The sequence below is a fragment of the Euleptes europaea genome, chromosome 4 (assembly GCF_029931775.1).
Source record: "Euleptes europaea isolate rEulEur1 chromosome 4, rEulEur1.hap1, whole genome shotgun sequence".
Classification (NCBI taxonomy): Eukaryota; Metazoa; Chordata; class Lepidosauria; order Squamata; family Sphaerodactylidae; genus Euleptes; species Euleptes europaea.
In genome coordinates, this window is record NC_079315.1 from 33216192 (window position 1) to 33239541 (window position 23350).

General features: G+C 43.0%; 1 protein-coding gene across 1 annotated transcript in view; it reads right to left on the bottom strand.

Moving 5' to 3' along the window:
* Positions 1–3557: 3557 nt before the first annotated feature.
* The window catches only part of IFT74 (intraflagellar transport 74), a 63599-nt gene continuing 43806 nt past the window's right edge, over positions 3558–23350 (bottom strand). The window contains exons 16-19 of the mRNA XM_056848024.1: positions 8663–8826; positions 7128–7253; positions 4673–4733; positions 3558–3699 (exon numbers count right to left, since the gene is read on the bottom strand). Of these exons, the coding sequence (XP_056704002.1) occupies positions 3584–3699; positions 4673–4733; positions 7128–7253; positions 8663–8826 (467 nt within the window). The 3' untranslated portion in view covers positions 3558–3583. The remainder of the gene's footprint in view (positions 3700–4672; positions 4734–7127; positions 7254–8662; positions 8827–23350) is intronic.

A 23350-nucleotide genomic window follows, 5' to 3' on the forward strand; every position in this document is an offset into this window, starting at 1 on the left:
TGAGGAGGGCCGGATATAACATAAATGTCTCTTGGTCGGGCCGAAGATGCATCTGTAAATGAATGCCAGGTACTGGAGATACAAACTTTATAGAAGACACAGGCAAAATCAATTAATGATATTGTTTTTTAACTTAAAACACAAACAAGTTTACAATAAAATTCTTACAGCATTTTCTTTTATTTAATAGTCTTATTGTTATTGTTTTAAAATTTTTTGTATTTTAAGTAAAAAATAATATCATTAATTGGCTTTGCCTGTGTCCTGTATAAAGCTATGTGTCCTCTATAAAGCCCCTGTGGGGGCTTGGCTGCGTCCGGGGAAGGGACGAGGGTGGCAGGGAGGGGAGGGCAGCGGAGAGGGCGGCTGTGTCTGGGAAGATACGAGGGCGGTGGGGAGAGCGGCTGGGGAGGTGCGCCTGGCCCCGTGGGGGCCTGGCTGCGCCCGGGGAAGGGACGAGGGCGGCGGCGAAGGCAGCGGCGAGGGGAGGGCAGCGGCAATTGCAGCTGCTCCCGGGAAGGGGCGAGGACTCAAAAAAATCTGGGGAAAAATGGTCTAGATCACATATTTATGAAGTCATATTTTTGGAAGAATAAATGTTGCAGTGATTCCTGTCTCCCCTTCTCCACGTTTTTTTCCCTTCTTAATATTTGGAACAAGTGTGAACACAGCCTTGGCCTTTCTGTGCCACCTGTGGATTATTCCTCAAGAGCACATTTCCAGTATTCTGCTCACTTGAAGCATTACAATAAATCATTACCCCATTTGTATGCTTTTGTATTAAGCACATTAGGACAAGCTTTTGGTTGTCTCCCCTTCCCATTTGAATCAGAATGCATCTTTCTGGTATTGCTAGAAAAAAGAGCTTTACTGAATTTAGCTTCCCAAATAAAGAGATAATCACAGGCCATTAACGCATGGCTGCTTTGTCTGGCAATTCTCCCACAAATGTTCCTCTGCCCAGGACGCACACTGCTCTTTTTTCTGCTGGATTAGCCCACCTCCTCCTGGAACTTCCGCAGGACTTCCAAGTCGTGCTTTATTATGATTTTTAACTGAAGCGCAGAGCAACTGTGGGCATTTTCCAGTGTGTTTCTGTGCCCTGGTTGACGCAGCGCTGGGTAGAAGCCACTACCTGGCCCTGGCGGAGGCAGCAGCAGTGGCAACTTTCTGCCCCTCAATACTTTTCTCCTCTCCCCTCCCCATGCCCTCCTTTGCCTCCCCCCAGCACCAGCCGGGAGGTTTTAGCCCTCCTACCAGCAGCCTCCAGCCTGAAGCCCCACTGTCATAGGAGGAGTGGCGGCTTCTTCTGGCACCAATGCCACATGCTCCCAGCCGCTGCCACCGCCTCCACCCCTCAAAGGCGGGAAAGGTGGAGGCGGCAGCTGGGAGTGTGTGGTGCTGGCGCTGGAAGAAGCTGCTGCCACTCCTCCTTCGACGGTGGGGCTTTGGGCTGGAGGTTGCTGGAAGGAGGACTGAAATCTCCTGCCTGGTGCTGGGGGGAGGTGGGGGAGGGGGAGAGAGAGGCACAGGGTGGGAAGGAGGCTGCTGGAAGGAGGGCTGAAACCCCCTGGCTGGTGCTTGGAGGAGGTGGAGGAGGGAGGGGAGAGGCACGGGGTGGAAGGCCCCCAAAAGGTGCTGCCGGGGCCAGGACAGTGGTTTCTCCAGGCAGGGAAGGTGCCCCTTCTTTATCATGTTTGTCCCTCCCGTCTCCCCATGCGTTCAATTTTTTGAAAGTGGGATTAGAAAGTGTGAGACAGAACAGGGACAAACAAATGGAAATCTTGCCGTGCGTTAATAGCCATACTGCTGAGACACTGCTGTTATGTATGCAGCGGTAAGCAGCATCTATACTGAGCTTGGAGTTTCTCCAGGCTCCTGAGCTGCGTGTTCGTATTGGCTGTAAGACTGTAACTGCCAATCACAGACTCGAGTGCTTGTGTGTTCTCATTGGCTGCAACTGCTGTAGCAGCCCAATAGAGTACTGGGGGAGGTGTGGCCTGCAGGGCTGAGCGAGCATATAAGCACGATGCGCACTGAGTTAGCTAGCTGTAATCACAATAAAGCAATGTTGTATTAGCTCTGCCTCCTGCCTCGTGTATCGCCCACACTACATAACAACTGCCTTGTCAGGATGGGAACACAAACCCTCTGCCCAGGTGAGAAGCTCAGAGGTCCTGAAGATGCAGTGCCAGCGTGAGGAGTGGGCAGGGAGCCTGATGGGGCTTGATGCATAGTTTGTGAGGCATCCTTCCTTTCAAGGCCATCTCAGATGCTTGCTGCTGCATCTTGTCCAACTGGACACTTGTGTGTCTTTGGAAGTTGCTATAAATGTGGCGTGTTTAGTGCCTGGAGATCTTGCTTGGGTCATAAGGGCTCCTAACCGAGGCAATGCTCCCTTCCCATCCAATCTAGATTAATTATATGAGTGTGTGTGTGTGTGGGGGGGGGATCTGCAGTAAAATAAGTCTCTGTAAAGGTTTGCTAGGATGACAGATAAACAAGAAAAGAAGAGCAGGAGCTCTGAAGTAATTGTGTTCTGTGGAGCTGGAAGGATTTGCAACCCAAAGGGGCCTTCTTTCCAGGGCCAGTCAGCCAATGGGCAACAGGGACAGAGTTATGTGCTTTGGGCGGGGCCGATGACTCATGGCCATTCCCCCAAAGGAAGGGGAAAAGAAGATGAGGCTCCCGTTGCAGCCTGCACTTGTTCAAGCTGGGGCTCTGGAAGTTGGCTTTTTGTGGTAGTGGAGATTCATGTCCACCTCACAGGGTAAGGGTGACCTCTTGCTTGACTCTTGGGGTGGGCAGTGGATGGCAGTGATTCTGAGGCCGTCTCCTGGACTTTTGTACAGGGCCCCAGAATCACTAAGCCCACCCCTGCTTCTTCATCTGCAAAAGGTAACACGCTAGCTAATTTTAACAAGCCTGCCTGTTGGAGGAAGTGGGAGAAGTTACTCATCTTCAAGACACTCTCTGCCAGCAGCCAAGGAGAATATCTCACCTCATAATAATATTTCAAGCAACAATAGTGCAAAATGCTAAGGATTAAGCTGGAAACCTCGACTTCCTCCTGTTCTGAGTCATGATGCACACCTTTTCAAATCTTGGAAAAACAACAGACACTGGATAATACCTTGAAAACTTTTATTTGGTTATCCTTTGTCAAACAATTCTAGGTCATTTTGCCTACAATTCAACCCCTCCCTCCATCTGGAAGTTTGATAGTGGTCATATACAGGGATATAAACACAAACATAAACAAACATTTTGCTGTTTAAGAATATGTCAATTTCTTATTAGCTAGGGCACTGAAATACACCGACAACTGTTACTAGAGGTTGAAACTTTAATATTGATTAAAGGAAGTCATGCTACTAATCCAGGCCAAAACATTGTAAGATAAGGTGTCTTCACTGGAACCTTTGCTGAGAACACAGTATAACATTGAGAATAGTTAATTTTTAAGAAGTGAAATAGCACACTTAAAAGATTTCTATTGTGCTGTGGCGAAGAAACAGAAGTTTCTGTAATAGTTCCTAGAACAACACTAAGGTCCTCTGACATATGAAGGAATTGCCTGGTTTCAGGTCCTGGTATTCTGTAAAGATTCGATGAGAGTTTTATTATACTCTGCAATCTGCTTAGTCACATTCTTCATTATGGGCCGATAATCACTTTCCTGGCTTTTTGTAGCTATAACTGAGGATAAAAGTTAAGGAAACAATTTTCTGATAAATATCTAAGTAACAGGTAGTCAGCAAAACCTTTGTAATGGTTTCCTCCTGCAAGAAAAACTTTGACAGATTTTGCTATGACCAATTTACTAATATCTCAGAGGTCTATACAGCTTCAGACTGTCAGCTTATTCATGCTATACTACCATGTGAAAAGAGATTATTTGCTGAAGAAATGTCTTTTCACACTCAATGACTTTTAAATAAATAAAAATGTCTGCACCTCTGTTCAGAACAGGTACAGCATATGTGAGAGACAGAAACTTCTTCAAATGTGATAGTAATGTGAATGGCCATTAAATGCAAGAAGCTATTCCTTTTCTTTGTCATTTTTTGTTAGAATGCTGACAATCAGCACAAAACAACCTAAAGGTGGTTGTGAATTTCCTGCATTGTGCAGGGGGTTGGACTAGATGACCCTGGTGGTCCCTTACAACTCTATGATTCTATGATTCAAGGTCAGCAGTAAAGATTTTAGTTCCTACTTGACTCTCTTATTGGAATAAATGGGAGTTTAAACAGATTAACACATGCATATGCTTTGTTCTGAAGTAAGGACTAAGGGTTTGTATTTATTCAGTCAGGACTAAGCTTGTATTTATTCAGAAGAAAAAATCCAATTGGTACAATTCCAATTGCTTCTACGGGAAATGTTAGTAGTGATTTGTGATATCTGACAATGGCAAACATATTGATCTAACAAAATAACACAAAGTTGTACCTGTACCTCCAGTAGAAGAGGACTGCAATACTCCGGTGGACAATCAGCACCTTTATTAGTTGGCCCATCAAAAAAGTATTTTGTGCTTGCTGAAAGTTAAATTAATACATTTTATAATAGATATCCTTTACACACCTGCACTCTTTTTGACTACATTTTCAGCAAAAAGATAATTTGCGGATTTCCAGCCCTCTTTATATTAAAATGAAAAGGATACATTCTTTCATCACAAAGTTATTTTGCTCATGGTGTTGCCACTTCCTTTCCAAATTTGTAAGCTGAAAAGTCCAAAATGTGGGGAAAACATTAATAACAGCCACAGTGAAAACCACCACACACCCTCATTTAAGGAGAAAAGAAATCCCTACAATTAATTTTTAACTATATTTCATACTGTCAGGTTACAAAGATTGAACAGTGCCTATTTGCTTTTAATTTTCATCGATTTCAACAGAAGAGAGTTTAGCTGCTTGCTTATACAACAAGCAGCATAAAAATAGGACAATGGACAAAGCACATAAACGTATTACAAAGCACATAAAAGTATTACAAAACTAACTGCAACAAGTATAAAAGGTGAACAAACTCAATATAATTATAGAAGCATGTGAAAACTATGATACACATCTGACGTTAAGACTGGCACTGGATTCTCATTATCTGGGTAATGCCTGCTTTAGAATATGCAAGGCTTATCATATCACATATCCCGACTCCATATTTGGGCCCCTAATTATACAGGAGAAATTTTCTATTTATTAAAGCTGGTTTCCTGTCTGAAGTTAGCAGCTGCGACAGGAGCAGGATTATACTGAGAAGACTGGAAGAGTGCAGGTTAAACTTCAGGACTTTGACAACACTTTCAAGCATTAACAGGAAAGTAATGTGGCTATTATACTGATGGGTGCTTCCTAACAATACCATTTTACAGTATCTATTTGCTTGGCTGATGCTACTGTTCAAAGTTTCAGGACATACAGACTATTTGCCCTGAACTTTTCAGAACAATATTGAGGCAGCCAACGTTTTACGGTTCCATTATAATTTAGCATACAGTGCAATTTAGAATGCATGCTGAAGCAACAATTACCCAAGGCATAATCTCTGAGGTAAGAGAGCCTAATGCACTTTAATTTTTTACCATGCCTGATCGCCAGAACACTTTGAAACACTATGCAAAAAACAGCAAATAAAAACATCTGCCCTTTTTACATTTGTATGTGTGTGCCATACTTGGCACAAATAAAACTCCAGACTTTAGATTACCAGGCTGTAATATAAAATTCCACATGGGTTATGTATTCTCTGTATCTCTGATTCATGAAATTGTAAAGATGGTGACTAACAATCTTACTTTCCTAGTATGCTTTTTTTTGGAAAAACTTGATTGAGTAGGAAAATATTATCCAATGGGGGGGGGGAGTATAATAGAATCATAGCTTTTTCTAGGCACTTCAGTTAAATGAAAATCTCGGTGGGTTCACATGGAATGCAACCCAATGAGGAGCATTACATGACTGAACCTCAGGTTTGTGTGCTTCCCCTTTTTCCACTCATATGCTCCAATTCAGTTCAGTTCACTGACAACTATAATTTGCCATTACAACCACACCAGCAAACAATGGTTTGCATTTTCCTTCCAGACTGCAAATCTGAAGATGGCTTGAAATCCTGGTTTGGAGGGAAATTGCAAACCATAGGTTGGCTCCAACAGGCTTTCTGCATATGGAAGGGGAAGCAAGACTTTACCTCCTCCCTCCCATGGAAGGGGGCATTTTGAGTTGCAGTATGTATGTGGGGGTGTGTGTGAAAAAGTTGCCCCTTGTTGACAGACATCCCTGTCACCAGCAGAAATTGCCAGTGGATCCAACAGATTACTTGACTTGAAGTAAAAGTAAGGAGCAAGTGCATGGGCCTAAGACTCAGGAATGTTGTGCCAAGCCATGATCTGACATTACATATGAAAACTGGGTTTATGTGCATGTGTGGAAGGGAAAAATAAGATGCCCCCTGCAAGTCCTTGCAGGTTTCTTTTGTAGTTTCTAAAAACATTCTAGCACAGGATTCAATATCCCTTGTTATAAAAAGTTTGCATTCTGGACAATGCCATACAGACAAAAAGTGGGCAATTTGCTTTTTCTTTGAATAAATGCTGGCTAGTGACCAGAGTCATGTAACAGTAAACTGTACAAAAGATGATGCTATACAGACATTTGAATAGTTCCTTAATCAGCAGGCAGGATTCACTTTTTATAGTACTTTGGTTCTGTAACAGTAGAACAAGAAACTGCACTGAATTTAAACCTTCTATTTGTATGTTGTGGGAAAACTGTCAAAAACAATCAGTGGCTATGTAAATATCCACATTCATATTCCATTTTCTTGTCAAACAGAACGTATCTCACCTCAAATGTGGAGTATTTTTTCCAGAGTAGTCTCCGTTATTCCAATGTTTTAAAAAAGTATTTAGGATTGCAGCACTTACTGATGAATATTATAGTTCCTGGGTTCGCATTCAGTCCTACCACAGGTAGCTTCTTAGAAAGAAATTTAGTGACCTTCCAAACTCTAAAGACTTCTTCAAAGATCCTTGGAATCAATTCAACACACTCTGACATACTATACAAACAAAGCTTTATACTTCTGAAAAGTTGGAGCTGGGCAATGGGTACCTGTGCATGTGTTTCATTTTCCTGCAGCTGCACCTTCAGGCCTTCATATTCTGTGTTTAGATGCTCCATGATTTTCTTGAAAGCATCCTTGCATTTGGTTAATGTTCCTTTCTCTTCTTGCAGCTTCTTTGTTCAGGGGAGGAAAAGAAGCATTAATCTCTTATCTCAAAGTTTTTATCTTAAAAGTATTCAACCTCTATTCAAAATTCAAGAACAAAACATGCAAATTTGAACCCAATTTTCTGGCATCCATTCCAATAACAACACATGAGCCTGTGCTTTTGCATGTGTGAAGTATGTGGGAAATGACTAGTTCGTCACTGCATTAATTTCCAAGAAACTGGAAAGCTGAAGTTTTTTCCACATGCAAAATATTTCAATTACTTTAGGAATGGAAGGACACATATTTTATATAAATTGAATCCAGCTCGGTATTATCCCTCCTGAAGAGCTGAATTTATAGGGCTATGTGCATGAAACACCAGCTGCTAGAGCAGGCTGGAGGACTGCACCTACTTGCATGCGCAATTCCTCATTCAGCTACGAATGTTCTCCTGTAATGCCACTAGTGGATAGGGAAGAATAAGTTTAGTGTTAATTAAAGGAAGGTTTTGATCTTGGGTGTCAAACTAATATCACTTTCACCAGAGGGGAAACATTCCACACCTGAGACATGCAGGAACTGCCTTGGGAGATCAGAAAAGCAGCAATAACTGCCACTAATTTCCTTCAGCATAGCCATCACTTCTTGATTTTGATGCCACCAAACATGCCACACTGCTATCCTTGTTGCATTGCTCTGCTTCTTACATTTGAGAAAGACAGCCCAACATCTTTCTGGGTGCTCTTTTATTACCAGGACAGATGGTGGGTGCAGCCATCATACTGTAGCACTCTTTCCTTAGGAGAGCACTACAAGATTGTCTTCAGATTTTCTCCCAATTTTAAGTGGCTGAGAAACACAGCTGGGATAAAGTTGTAGCACACTCTGTTGTGAATAAAGCACTAGAACAGAGGATGGTGCTATCATGCAGCACAGGCAAGTGGAGCAGAAGGAAGAGCGACTAGCAGCCAAGGCATTTGGACAGTTACAGCAGGTATTTTTTCACAACTACCTTTCCGGAACCAAGCAATTTGTTAAATCTTTGATGTTTTACAGGATATCTTCCCTGTTACTCAAGATGTATTTAACTTCTCAGTTTCAAGTGTAGAACAGTTTGAAGACAATACCATTTATTTTCACTTTTCAAAAGTGGGATTTTTTCCTATGCTTTGAAGATTAAGGTCTTTTCCACATCACTGAAGTACTACATGGCAGCTGCTTCCTGCAGTGCTATCTGGCACAGCTTGCACTGTGGGTGTGAGGATGGTCATGTGGGTCTTTTCCCACATGCTTAAGTTGTTCAGCCACATTCTGCAGCCACATGGGATAGCACTGTAGAAACACAGTTCCATACATGCCACCATGCAAATGGTGTGTGCATGACAAGGACCCCAAGATGAGACATATACTACATTTCAATGTGACTTCTTACCTTCTTCTTTTCTTCTCCTGATGCCTTCAGAGCTGGCAAATTATTGTATAGTTCCAAGTCCTTGGTCATTTGTTCAATTTTTTCCTTGAGAGTAACCTGTTCATCAATCATCTTGCCTTCTAGTAAGTCCATTTTCTGGAGGTCCATCTGTAGACGCTGACTATCTATAAAACAGGAAAACGGCTAATAGGCATTACTAAATTTTAAAAAATATACTGGAGTATATTCTCCAGCACAGAGAAAATTTCAAAAATTTCCCTATTTATAGGGACAGACAACTCTTGCTTGCCTTATTCATCTTGGCCTTGGTCCAGTAAAGCTCTTAAGTATGTCCTTATCTTTTACATACAAATATCCATTATCTGATGAACTGGTGGTATGGCTGGGAATAGTGTTGACAAAATTTATTGCTTGCAACAAAACCCGCTTAACGGAAATTAGCATTGTTGTTCCTTGTTTGTGCTTGTTAATCAAACGGTATCTAAAAAGGTCCACTGTCCCATTTAGTTTAAAAATACACAAAAATGTTATAAACTCTCTGGGTGATCCAATCACTCCCTTTAATGGTACTACCTATGATGTAAACATGCTTGTTACGCTGTGAAACAGTTATGATCGTGATTTAGGATAAAGAGAGCACATTAATAGTCATTAACAGTAATGAATTGTTTAATAAGTGTTTAAGTGTTACCGCCTCACGTAACCATTTGATCCCACCTGAGCTCACCTGACCCCTGCTACTTGTATTATCATATGTGCATGGGATGTATGTATGCAGAACCAAGTATGTGTAGGCCTGAACTATACAATTAATATATCACATAACTGGAACGCAGAGATCACAGGGTTTGGTTCAATATGTATTGGGCTTTACATGGCTAAGCAACTAAGCAAACATGCTGTCTGACACATAAGCAGCAGGTGTACATGCTAGAAGGACCAGTATTATCCTGTTTGTTGGATCTAACAAACTCCATAGGGCTGTAATGATAACCTATTCTTGTCTCAAATTATGTTTGGATTTGGAGTTTGTACAAACCATATAACTTCTTTTGTGACTTTGGTTTTATTATTGTGGGTGTTTTGATTTATTACATGCTTTAAGACCGCAGGACAGACTGCTGCTGAAAGGCAGAACACTTAAAACATGCAGCTCCTTTGCGTTTGAACAGTGTGTTATCTATACTGGTGGCAAAGGGATCAGACATTACAACTGCATCTAGTTTATCCCTGGTTTTTGAGAAGTTTGCCTCTAATATAGCTCAGACATACATGTGAGGCAGGGCTGTTGATTCGGTTTGGCCCGAACTGAAAATCGGCCGAATTTCCCTTGATTCGGTGGTTTTTAGTTTGGGACGAACCGAACTCAAAAATGGTGGGCAACCGGGGGGGCCGAATTCAGCGAGTTCGGGAGTTCACGAATAAATCCGGCCAATTCGGGGCCGTCAGTAAGCAGCATAACCTTCAGTAAGCAGCATTCTCCTCCCCCGGCCAATCGGTGGCCAAGCTGGGTCTTCTTCTAGCCAATCAGTCAGGATTGAGTACTGGAGGAATCAGCTGATGTACGGCCCCGCCGGGGAAAGAGAGAGAGAGGGAAACCCTCGTGTGTGTGTGTGTGCGGGGGTGCTTGTGCACATTCGCTCCTTTCCGTGGCTGCAGGGGGCACATTATTTGGGGTACAGACCCCAAACTTTCAGGAGATATTCAGACAAGCCTTCTAAAGAGACCACCCAAGTTTTGTAAACATTGGGTCAGGGGGTCCCGAGATATGGGCTCCCCACTTTTTCTTTCCATGGCTGCAGGGGGCACATTTTTGGGTGTGCCGACCCCAAACTTTCAGCGGAGCATCAGACAAGGCTTCTTAAGAGACCCCCCAAGTTTTGTAAACATTGGGTCAGGGGGTCCCGAGATATGGGCTCCACCCCTTTTTCCTCTCTCCCCTTTTCCATTTCCGTGGCTGCAGGGGGCGCATTTTTGGGTGTGCCGACCCCAAACTTTCAGCGGAGCTTCAGACAAGGCTTCTTAAGAGACCACCCAAGTTTTGTAAACATTGGGTCAGGGCCCCCCGAGATATGGGCTTTCCCCTTTTCCCTATTGGGATGAATGGATCACTCTCGAGAGATGCATACATATGGATCTCATATTGGATACAAATGGAATCATATTGGATTACCCAGCCTCCCAGCCCCTCCTGATGGAACAGAAGACAGCCACAGTAAGACCCCTTTGGGGGCTTTAATCTGTAATTTTTCTTTTCTGTGTGTGTGTGGGAGAAAGCAGAGTCTGTGTGTGTGTGGGGAGGGAGCAGTTTCTGTGGGTGGGGGGGGGGAAGCCAAAGGGGGCTTTTGCCGGTTCTGCCTGGGGTGTGTGTTCCCCCTCCAGTCTCTCTCTCCCTGGTTTGAGGGGGGGGGGGCTTCATTTTTATGTCTTCAGGTTTTCCCTCATTCATAAGATCAGTTAGGTTATTTTGATGCTTGCTCAAAACTGGTTTTCAAATGGTGACTTAAAGAATGCATCTGCCTGGTCCCAAGTCCAATACAAAAGGAGAAATTCCACCCCCTCCTACTCATTATGCATAGCTAGTTGCCTCTGTCCCTTTCCATGGTTTGCAAACTCCCAGGTGTCAGGTGTTGCTTTGCACTGTTGCAAAGGTGTTGCATTGTGTGCTTGTGTTGCTTTGCAGTTGTATTGTTTTGCAAAACTCTTCACACCTGCCCCGCCCTTTGCATGTTTGCAAAGGTGTTGCTTTGCAGTTGTGTTGCTTTGCAAAGTTCTTAGCAGCTGCCCGCCCTTGCTCTCATCAGCTGTTTGTCGGGGCTGGGAGCTTTGTGCGTGGGCGGCAAGCTCTGCTCAGAGATGCACATTAAGGGTGGGGGGGACCCCTTTCGGGGCCCATATCTCAGCCCCCCCTGACCCAATCTTTACAAAACTTGGGGGGTCTGGCAAGAAGGGTCCTTTGAAGCTCCTCTGAAAGTTTGGGACCTCTACCCCCAAAAATGCCCCCCAGAGCCGCGGAAAGGCGCAGTTGTGTTTTTAATGGCTTTATTCGGCCTAATTTTTTTTCCGAACTTTGAATTCCCGCCAAATTACACAGACCCGAAGTGGGGGAGTTCGGACTTCGGCATATCCCGAATTTAAACGGGCCGAATTCAGCCGAATCCTAACTATACCGAATTTTTTTAAATTCAACAGCCCTAATGTGAGGTGCAGAAATCTGAAAGTGGAAGGAAACAAAGAAAAATGAACCAGGAAATAAGCATTTTAGGGTTTGTTTCCTATCAAGCAAGGGCTGGTAGTTATCAGATTATATGTTTTTTGGGGGGCAGAATAGGATGTTTAACGAGTGTTAAATGGTTTCGTAGGAGGGCTTCTGTTTCAATTTTAAATGGTTTCCCCAAATTATTTGAGTTGTTTGAGCTTTTCTCCATGCTACCTCTTTGAAGGAGTGATCTGCAGAATACAGTTTAAAGATGTAGATTAGGGGTATTTTCCTCAAAGCAGACTTAGTGGTATCTGATTCCCTAGCTGCTAAGAACAAATGTACTGGGATGAGGTGAATGTGGCTGGAACTGTGTACACCAATATAATATGCTAGAAACAGAGGTAATATTTGAAAAAGGATTTGAAGAGGCTTTAAAAGATAGGAGATACACTGAAATGTCTTAATGAGTGATCCCACTCTAGAGATGAACACCCTGATCCACAAACTATAAGAGCAAATGACTACATGCCCATGGCGGCTGTACAGGATTTTGAACACAGAAACACGTACATAATTCCATTACTGGATGAAGCCCTTTCCTCAACCCCTGCTATTTCCCATATAGACAATCATGGAGTATCAGGATAGTGAGATTGATATTGCAACTGGTAGAGGATTTCACTGTTCCAAGAAATTCCAGAACACTGGGAGGACTGGATAAATTCCACACTGATGAATGTGATGAAGTTTTGATTGCACCTCTGTTCTGCAGTGCGTATGAAGCATGGTGGAAGAGCCAAGACATAATACTGAATAAACAAAGAGAATCTCCACTCAAAGGCCGAAAACGCATGGCCGTTTTGTCCAGGGAATCTCCCGGGCATGTTGCGAATCTCCCGTCAACATGCATGGCCATCTCCGGCCTGCGTGTTCAACCCATCCAATTCTGGAACTTCCCCATGTTTTTTAGTTCTTGATTTATCGCGACTTTAAAGCAAGCCCTGCTAAAAACGTGAAAGCTTGCCGGAGCATTTTGCATCCGGGTCAACTCCCCACTAGCTTACCACCACAAAAATCAATTTCCCCACCAGAAGAAGCCACTGGCCAGCCCGATAGCGGCAGAAGCAGCACCTTTCAGGCCCCCACACCCTAACTCTCCCCTTCCAACTGGCGTCAGCTTCCCCTAACCTTACTCAGGGGACGGTGGAATGGTGGCACCTTCTTCCAGTCACCACCACCTCCACCCTCAGCCAGCTTCCCTCACACTCCCCCGGTCCCATACCTTCAACCGGCGCCAGCTTCCTCTTACCTCACCCAGGGGACAGCAGAGCAACGGCAGCTCCTTCCACCAAGTCGTCACCAAAGCCTCCACCCGCCTCCCCTCCAGCGGTGGGACAGCATGGTGGAGGAGTGCAGAGCCATTCCCCCACCTCCACCCGCTGGACCCCATGCCTCTCTCTCCCCCTGTCGGTGCGCCTTAATGGTCCATGCGTTCAATTTTTTGAACATGTGATCAAAAGGTGCGCTATAGGGGAGGGACAAACAATTTCGGAAATACCATGCGTTAACGGCCAAAGGGGAAGGGAAAGAAGTGCAGATTTTCCAATTCCTACCTACAAGCTTGTTGAGAAAAAGGAGGGACAAATTCTACAAAAGAAATAAAGTATCCTTGGCAAGTCCCATTTGCTTTGGAAGTTGCGTTACCTAAGGGCAAGAGAATAATTACCACAGTAGTGTGAGCTAAGTGGCTGGAGGAAGAATTAACAACTGAGGACATGTCCAAAAAATCAAAGAAAGAATCTGAAAGGAAATCTGTTAGTTCAAGAGAAAATTCACCGAAAACAAGAAATGGAAAAAAGACCATGGAATACCAGATAAAGAAGACAAACTTGACCAGGCAGAAGCATCAGAATAAAATGCACAAAATGAAGATTGTTTCATTAAATATTAACGGTTTAAACTCTCCTTTCAAATGAATGAAAATATTTAATTCATTAAAAAATGTAGACACATTGTGTATTCAAGGAATTCATATAAAGAAAAAATGAACATATTTTAAATAATAATAAATTGGGCAAAGTGTATGTGGCTTCAGTGGACAATAAAAAAAGGAGTAGCGGTTCTGCGGCCTGGAGGCGGCCAGCGGAGCCTTCCTGTGCGCAGGCAGGCCCCGCGGCTGCCCCCGCCGCCCCCCCGCGCTTTTTCTGTGGCCTGGGAGCTGCCAGCAGGGCCTTCCTGCGAGCAGGCAGAGCCCCGTGGCCGCTGCCGCCGCCGGCCCGCACATCTTCCCTGCCACTGCCTCCAGCTGATCAGCGGGCCTCGTCCTCCCAGTAAGGGGTTCAGGGGCTCTTCTCCCTCCCCCCTAGGGTGGCGCTGGGGTCGGGGTGGGTCTGGAGGGCCCGGGAGGCCGGGCAGGAGGGCGACCTGGGGCAGGGGCATTGTGTAAGCCGACCCTCGGCTTATACACGGGTGCCTAATTTTTCCCCATTTTTGGGGTGAAATTAGGCACCTCGGCTTATACACGGGTCGGCTTATACATGAGTATATACGGTATGCCCCAAACAATGCAAGAGAAAATTTTGATGAACATCCTTGCAAGAAGGATAATGATTTTCAGAAACATGAATGGGGTAATGGACCCAAAAACCCCCAAAGGAGGCAAACCTCTAAGGAATGTGTTTAATTATATGGAAATGTTACAACTGGAAGATGCTTGCAGGGTCAAAAACCCGAATACTAGAGATTATACTTGACGTGCAACCTGTCTGACTAGGCAGTGTGTCCCTGCAAAATCAAGAAAGGACCTGGCTGATAATGTTAGGCTTTCATCTAGGAATTCACCTCCATCTTATATTGTCAGCAATTTGTTTTCCTGGAGTTCTGCAAAGGGTCTTGTTGGCAATTCTTACTGCAATGGACACACTTCCTCCATACTTTTTGTTTTGTTTCAAACTTAGCAGCACGGGGATAGGGCTGTCAACAGCTACCATGGGGTCCCAAAAATTCTACTTCCCCGATATGACCCTGATGCCAATTAAATATTGTAACAAAACAAATAATTTGGCTGGCTGCTACCATGCATCTATAATAATACAGGCGTAACTCATCAGATAATAAAACTAGGAATCTCAAAATTGGCCACCAGCTTCAGGATGATTGTGGAAGTTTCAGGGACAAAAATTAAAGGAAACTAGAATATCCTGGTCCAGGTTATCTCCAGACCCCCTCCCTGTGTTATATCAAAGTAAGATAAACTAAATTCTAGCTTCTGTTCCTCATTTATTACCAAGGCAGATTACTATTCCATTATCATGCATGTAAAGGGTGTGTGTGGATGGGCATCCTTTTACTACTTTGATAGATAATGTGGAAAACAGGGTTGCACTTACCTCTAACTATTGTTCATCAAGTGGCCTTTTGTGCAGGCCCACCTGCACAGTCTCATGTGATGCTGTACAGAAGCCATGACGATGAAATATTAACTCCCCCTCCTGTTAACTCCCCCCTCCTGTTCATAATATTAACAAAGGTTTGCTGCTATACTACAATTAACTATGTTCAGCCAACCAGAATGGCTGAGAAGGAGTTGAGACCAAGACCAAGACTGAAAAATAGGTGTAGAAAATTTACAAGGGAGGAGAGAGAAATGAAGGAAGATCATGAAAGAACATAATGAATAAGGAGAAAAGTGTGGAAAAGTGGAAGATAAATTAAGGAAAAGACAACAAAAGTTTTTTAAAATGTATTTTTCTACAGCACACTAACAGAGCTGCTCCTTTGCAAGATCTGGCTGCACAGTCAAAACCATGGGACTGGGTAGAACTAAAGGAAGAGGGAAACCACAGACTGCTGGAGATAATGACCTTCCTAGGAGACTGCATCTGGCAATGACTGGTCTTGCCTTGCTCCAGTGCTGGCTTGGTTGATGGGTTTAGCAGCATCTGATAGTCAAAACAAGGGATTGCCTCAGTCTTGTAGTAAACTTTGAGGAAAGGCACGGCTAGCAGAGTCAGAGCTCCTGCTGTTTACTGTGTTCTGACCTCTTCCACCTCTAGTGGCTGCAGTGCAGAACTGAATTAGAAGTAAAAAAAAATTAAATATATTCCATGAATTCAGCATGGCACTGGTTTCAGGGACCCTCCAGCTGGCTTGGGCCCTGGGAATTTAGGCATATGCTAAATCAGCAAAAACATGCTCTTCTTTCCTTGAGTAATCTTGGGAAGAGCAAGACTTTCAAGCCTTTAACATCAAGTGGGCCCTTGTGGCAAGCGTTGCCAGGGTAAATGGTTAAAGATCCAAGCCTGAGCTAGAAATTAGGATCCTCTATGGACCCCACTACCAAAGCATTATAGTATATCCCATTATCGCAGATCAGTCTTGCTAATATGTGCAGCTTATCTGCAATACATCAAGGTAATTGGCTATGAAGAGCCATGGAATTGGAACCTCTATGTTCTGCTTCCCTTTCAGCTACATGGAATGTGCGTGGAGGGTTCTGGATGTTGGCTGCTGCCTGTTGAAAATTTTATTTTTAAACAGTTTTTCAAAGGAATATTTGCTGAGTGGGATCAAGGGGAAAATGTGCTGTGAAATGATACAGAGCATCAAGGTTTGGTATATTTTCTAGCACTGTCAACTAAGATTCTTTGGGTAGAGAAAGACTGGAAAAAACTGCTTATGCTGTGAATAAGGAATGAAGAGGATGGTAAAGAACCAGTTCATCTGCTAGGGTTCCTAGCTCTGATAGTGACAACATGGAGGCAGTGTTGGTTTAGAATGGATTCTAGCTAATGATGAGAACTTTTTCTCCAGGATGGCAAAGATAGAATAAGCTTTAATCATTTTAAAGAACACATAAATTGGAATATTTAAGAAGGTGCGTGAATGTACAGAGGTGGATAGGTGACATCCAAATCTTCAGAATCAGAACTGCTGGCTACGGCTCTTTCAGACAAATACATTTCCAGTGCAATCGTAAGCAAAGTTGCACCTTTCTACAATCACAGACTTCAGCAGATGCAGAAGGATATAACTTTGCTTAGGATTGCACTGCTATAGATGGTTCATGCATGCTTACCTGTCACATGACTATTCAATAGTTTGGGCCTATTTTCACATACTGTGTGGCAGAAAATCCAAGTTTGCCACTGAGATTGACACTGGACAGGGAACTGTATGACATATTTTTCCAAACACATGTCTGCCTCTTCCTTAGGTTTTATTTTTAGGTGTATGCCTAGAAGTTATACTATGACACTCAAGTGAAGTACAAATTCACTTCCACAAAACACTTTTTTGGCCTACATCTTAACAGTATGAAAAGTGCATGGTTACCACATAAAACAGATATCCCTACATGTTCTCTTACTTTCCCATAACATCTACAGAGACATAACGTGTGATATCTCTGAAATCAGCTTCTTCCCTGCTTTGAAAGCAGGTGGGAGTCACACTGGCCGTGCTCTTCAAGTCCCTCCTCAATTTTCTGTGAACTCCAAACAATATGCATGCTAGCACATTTCTTGACATTTATCCCTCGTTACCCCTCTTTCCTTTCCCTCTCCCTAGCAAGTCTAGCTTGTACACTCTTGGATAGCCCAGGACAGCTTGTTCGGGTCAGATCTCAGAAGCTACATAAGGTTGGCCCTGGTTAGTATTTGGATGGGAGACCACCAAGGAATACCGGAGTCACCACGCAGAGGAAATGGGAGTCTGGGGGAGGTGAAATCCAAATCAAGACACATGGGTTCTGACATTAGATGTTGTGATGGAAAGAACAATGACATGTGGGATTGCTGGTTTTGGTGGAAATTACACAACCTGTATAACATCTAGTTTCATTCTCAATTGGCATCAGGTAAAATGAAAGCTCTACTATGGTGGTTAATCTGTGATAGATTATTCACAGAGTCATAATAAGAAAACAATTCTATGCCACTTTCCTTGAAGGGAAGTTTGGATGTAACTATAATAAATGTGGTGGTGGAAAGTGACATCAATTCATAGCTTATGGCGACCCCGTAGGGTTTTCAAGACAAGAAACATTCAGGGGTGGTTGGCTACTGCCTGTCTCCGTGTGATACCCCTGGTATTCCTTGGGGGGGGGTGTCTCCCATCCAAATACTAGCCAGGGCTGACCCTGCCTCCAAGATCTGATGAGATCAGGCTAGCCTGGGCTATCCAGGTCAGGGAAATATAATAAATAACTGTATAAAAATGACTTTTCAGAAAAGGAACAAAAAATCCACAGTCCCAAGCATAAGAACATAAGAAAGGCCCTGCTGGATCAGACCAAGGCCCATCAAGTCCAGCAGTCTGTTCACACAGTGGCCAACCAAGTGCCTCTAGGAAGCCACGAACAAGACGAGTGCAGCAGCACCATCCTGCCTGTGTTCCACCGCACCCAAAATAATAGGCATGCTCCTCTGATACTAGAGAGAATAGGTTTGCAGCATGACTAGTATCCATTCTAACTAACAGCCGTGAATACCCCTCTCCTCCATGAATATGTCCACTCCCCTCTTAAAGCCCTCCAAGCTGGCAGCCATCACCACATCCTGGGGCAGGGAGTTCCACAATTTAACTATGCGTGGTGTGAAAAAATACTTCCTTTTATCTGTTTTGAATCTCTCACCCTCCAGCTTTAGCAGGTGACCCCGTGTTCTAGTATTATGGGAGAGGGAGAAAAACTTCTCCCTGTCCACTCTCTCCAAACCATGCATAATTTTATAGACCTCTATCATGTCTCCCCTCAGCCGCCTTCTTTCCAAGCTAAACAGCCCTAAGCGTCTTAACCTCTAGTCCCCTAATCATTTTGGTTGCTCTTTTCTGCACCTTCTCAAGCTCTGTAATATCCTTTTTTAGGTGTGGTGACCAGAACTGTACACAGTATTCCAAGTGTGGTCTCACCATAGATTTGTACAAGGGCAGTATGATATCAGCAGTTTTATTCTCTATTCCTCGTCTAATTATGGCCAGCATGGAATTTGACTTTTTTATAGCAGCCGCACACTGGGTTCTTGTAAATGCTAAGATCTGAAATAAGTGTATTTAGTCACTAACCAGCCCCTTGCCTGAACTAGAATTTTTCTTTTTGCCTTCAGTATTAAAAGAAAGATATGAAAATGAAACCATAAATTAAACTTACTGTCCTACAGAAATCTCACATCTGGATTTATACTGGAGAATGGTGACTTGAAATATGGTGTATTTATATGTTCATGTATAGAAATAGATTGTATATGTATAAAATCTTTAATTTATTTCACATATTGTAAAGCTTTGTAAATATTGAAAAAAGAAAGTGAATTTTTACTAATGATTATTGTTTTAGCATTGTTTTAAGCAGTTATTTTGTGGATTTTGTAAAATTACACCAATTGATAAGATTATTTTTAAAAATCCAAATTGAAAAGAGCCAAATGTTCCTATCACCTAAATCATAAATGTGATAATCCCTAGCTGATCGGAGTCATCTTGCAATACTTTTATTCTTATAATATAGTGCCTTTTAAATAAAGATAACTGAATCAAAGTAGCACATGAGCAGATTCCTTACTTTAAAAAAATCATGATGAATAGGACTAGTGCTTAAATTCATGCAGTTGAATCAGAATTCAGAGAGCTAGCCTTTGCAATTGTATTATTTGCCAAACCAAAAGGTCAAATACAAGCTCAGTCATACATTTAAAGGGTGGATCATGAACAACTCTTTCAGCCTCAATTTCACTTTTGTATAGGCTGATCAACTAGCATATTTCATTGGGCTGTTGTAGGGATGAAGGAGACCACAGTTTATAAATAATTTTTCACAACAAAAGTTAATACACTGTAGTAAATAAATTACACAGGATGTTAGCGACTTGCAGTGTTGGTTTAGAGCAGACTCCATCAATGGCCAGCTACCTTTCAGAAGAGGAAAACAGCACTCCTTCAATCAGCCAGCCTGGCTGATCTATTGTCACCTGGCCCTTCCCTCTCAGACTATACCAGGGGCCAATCATCATGCAGACAGAGCAGAAGGGGCCTTCTTGTTTTTGCTGTTGCCTTGTTAGATCTTAATAGTGTGGGTTTGTGCTTTTAATGTCACAAGCTGCCCCATGAATTTGTTAACCTGAGAAGGCAGGATATACTTGTAAGGTTGTGGATTCCAATTCTGATGCTCCCTTGGCCTGAGGGAAATCACATTTGTACCTTAGAAAGTATTCAGGGGACAACTCATAACTCAGCAGCAGAGCACATGGCTGCCATGCAATCCAGGCTCGGTCCCTGATATCTCCAATATAAAAGATCTCAGATAGCAAGGCTGGGAAAGACCCTTTGCCCGACATCCTAATCGACAACACTGTGCCAAAGGAACTACATGACTGACTCAGTATAGAGCAGTTTCTTATTTCTGTTGTGTGGTTTGTACGCTGAAAATGGATCACTTGTACAGTTAAAAACGCCACACTTTCTACGGAAAAGGAACGTTCTGGAAACAGTGAAGATTTTCTTCATTCAAATACCATTCTGTTGGAGAAAGAAAAAGAGCAAAAAACAAAACAAAACCCTTCTCTCTGGGAAGAGACAGGAAGAGGATGCAATCCAGTTCCTTCTGATATGCCACTAAGTTACAGACTTCAGCAAGCAATGTGTACACAGCAGCAAATTGAGACAAAACTGCTTTGTATTTTGACCCAGGGAAATGTTGCTGGGAAATGCTGCCATCAGCAAATTTGTTTACTCTCAGCAGTTTCCTTTAGGGAGGGTAAGGCAAAGCCTCTGACAGTATAAGAAGTGGTCTCATGGCTGGCCCCAATGTATATATTCAGTAGGTGCATGGTCTTGTTACAGTATAAATGAACATCTTGTGGTCAATTTCCCTTTGCATAGGCCAGGAAACCAAATTGGCACCTGGAATCTCATCTTGCTTTTAGTTAAAGCAATTTCCAAGACTTCATGGTTGCAAAATTATGTATAAAAATTTGACAAAATTTCAAGTGTACTTTTAAGTGCCCCCAAAGTTCCTGGTTTCTTTACTTACCTCAATTATACCCTGCCTTTCTTCCCCAACGGGAACCCAAAAAGGCTTACATAGTTCTCCTTTCTGCCTATTTAATCTCAGCCTGCTTCCTCTGTACAACAGAATTTTGTGATATTTCTTTTTATTTATTTACTTTTCTCCTCAATGAGGAGCCAAAGAAACTTACATTAGTTTACTTTCCTCCATTTTATCCTCATAACTACCCTGTGAGGTAGGTTAAGCTGAAAGAGTGTGGCCAGCCCAAGATCACTCAGCAAGCTTCCAAGGTAAAGTGAGGATTTGAACCTTAGTTTTCTGGATCCTAGTCACTCTCAGCACTAAACCATTCAGGCGTTCTGGGGCTTGTTTGAACATGTTTGCCAAACCTGGCAAATATAAAGCACTCACATTTATAGTTTTCAGTATATGGTTTTCAAATCCATCTGATTATTAAAGGCAACAATTTTAAAAATTAGGGGCATCAGCTCTGGCTCCTTAGTTATGTTAACTATCTGTACAACTTAGCCCAAAAACAGATGTGATAAAAATAACAGATTTCTATATGCATTTACATATGGAACCACCTTTACAAGTTGCCTCTAGCATAGGAAAATCTGGTGAAAATGATCAAAGGTAGGTAAAAGTCCCCTGTGCAAGCACCGGGTCATTGCTGACCCATGGGGTGACATCACATCCCGATGTTTCCTAGGCAGACTTTGTTTATGGGGTGGTTTGCCAGTACCTTCCCTAGTCATCTTCCCTTTACCCCCAGCAAGCTGGGTACTCATTTTACCGACCTCAGAAGGATGGAAGGCTGAGTCAACCTTGAGCCAGCCTCCTGAAACCAACTTCTGTCAGGACTGAACTCAGGTCGTGAGCAGAGCTTGGACTGCAGTACTGCAGTTTACCACTCTGCACCATGGGGCTCCTATTGATCTATCAATCCCTTAATCCCTTTCAGGCTATCAAAGATCTAAGTGATGGTTTTGTGAGGCAGAGAAGGTAGTCTTTTTCAATTGTGGTGGAGATGTAAATAGGCAACAGATTACTGGAAACAAATGGTAGAAATTATATCAGTTGGACTGGAGACAGATTCTCATGGTTAAATTGTGTAGCTGACACGCCTAAAAACTTCACACATTAGCTTTATGTATGATTATGACAGCCTGATTGGTCTTTGCTAGGAACTGGAAGCAAAAAACAAAAAAACCCAAATCCATGACTGTCTGAAGAAAGTAAGAGACCTACATACTGGTGAAACTAATGGCCTATCAACAAAATAGAAGTACTTCCAGATTAGACTCATGATGGTCAAGGGTTGTGCAGGGAGCAAAATGTGAGACACAGAGTTCTTCATTTCACAGGGTTTTTAGTTTGGAGATAAAGGAGGTTCTCCATGCTCTTCCTTACCAACTGTACTTGGCACAAGCCAGCAGGGTAAAGGCAGGGACTACCACGCTTCCCCTCTCCAAAAACACAACACCACAGCCGGGACAGGGTGAAGCCAGGTGCTGCTGTGGCTGTGCTACTCCTCACCAGCTTGGGCATGGTTGAATCAGTGAGAAGTATAGGTAATGCCATTCTCCCCCTTGCTGGCTGCACCTCACCCATGCCAGCAGGATGAGGCTGGGTACCATTTGCCAGTGCTCCTCTTTGCTGGTCTGGGTGAGGAGGAACATAGGCATAGTGGCTCCCAACTTTACCTGATGCCAACAGGACCCATATTCCTCTTTACTGGCCCCATTGTTGGGGTGGGTGGATCTTATGGCAATGGCCCACTGGGATTCTCCACAGTAAAGTAAATGGCTATTCGCTCCTGTGTGGCTCAGCTGTATACTTACTAAGTTTCAGTAGTGTTATAGAAAAGAGATTTCACCAAATATGCTGTGGCAGTAACCATGACATTAACAACTGACTTAAAGTGTACCAAAGCAGACCACAAACTAATATTTTTAAATGGATGAATTTAATAGATTCAAATAACCCGCAAAGTCTACGTGCCTTAAAGCATTCTGGCACCTCATTGCCTCTGCATGACTTAAAGACAACTCTTAGCTGAAACAAAACATATGCAGCAGTAAATCTGTATATTAAGAAGAGGAAGTCAGCTGCACTAGTCTGATACCACACAACTTCTGAGTGGTTTAAAATAAAAAAGATAAAAGGAATGGACACTCCTGCTCATGTTATATTTCCATCTATCAAAACCAAAACAACTCTCTCAGCCTCAATTTCACTTTTGTATAGGCTGATCAACTGGCATATTTCACTGGGTTAATGTAGGGATGGAGACAACCGTTTGTAAAAAAATGTGTACAACACACATGATATAAAACAGTTAATAATAATACACTGTCGTAAATAAATCACATAAAATGTAGTCATGGATTTGGGGCTTTTTTGTTGTTGCTTCCAGTTCCTAGCAAAGACCAATCAGGCTACCATAATCATATGTAAAGCTACTGAGTGAAGTTTTTTAGGC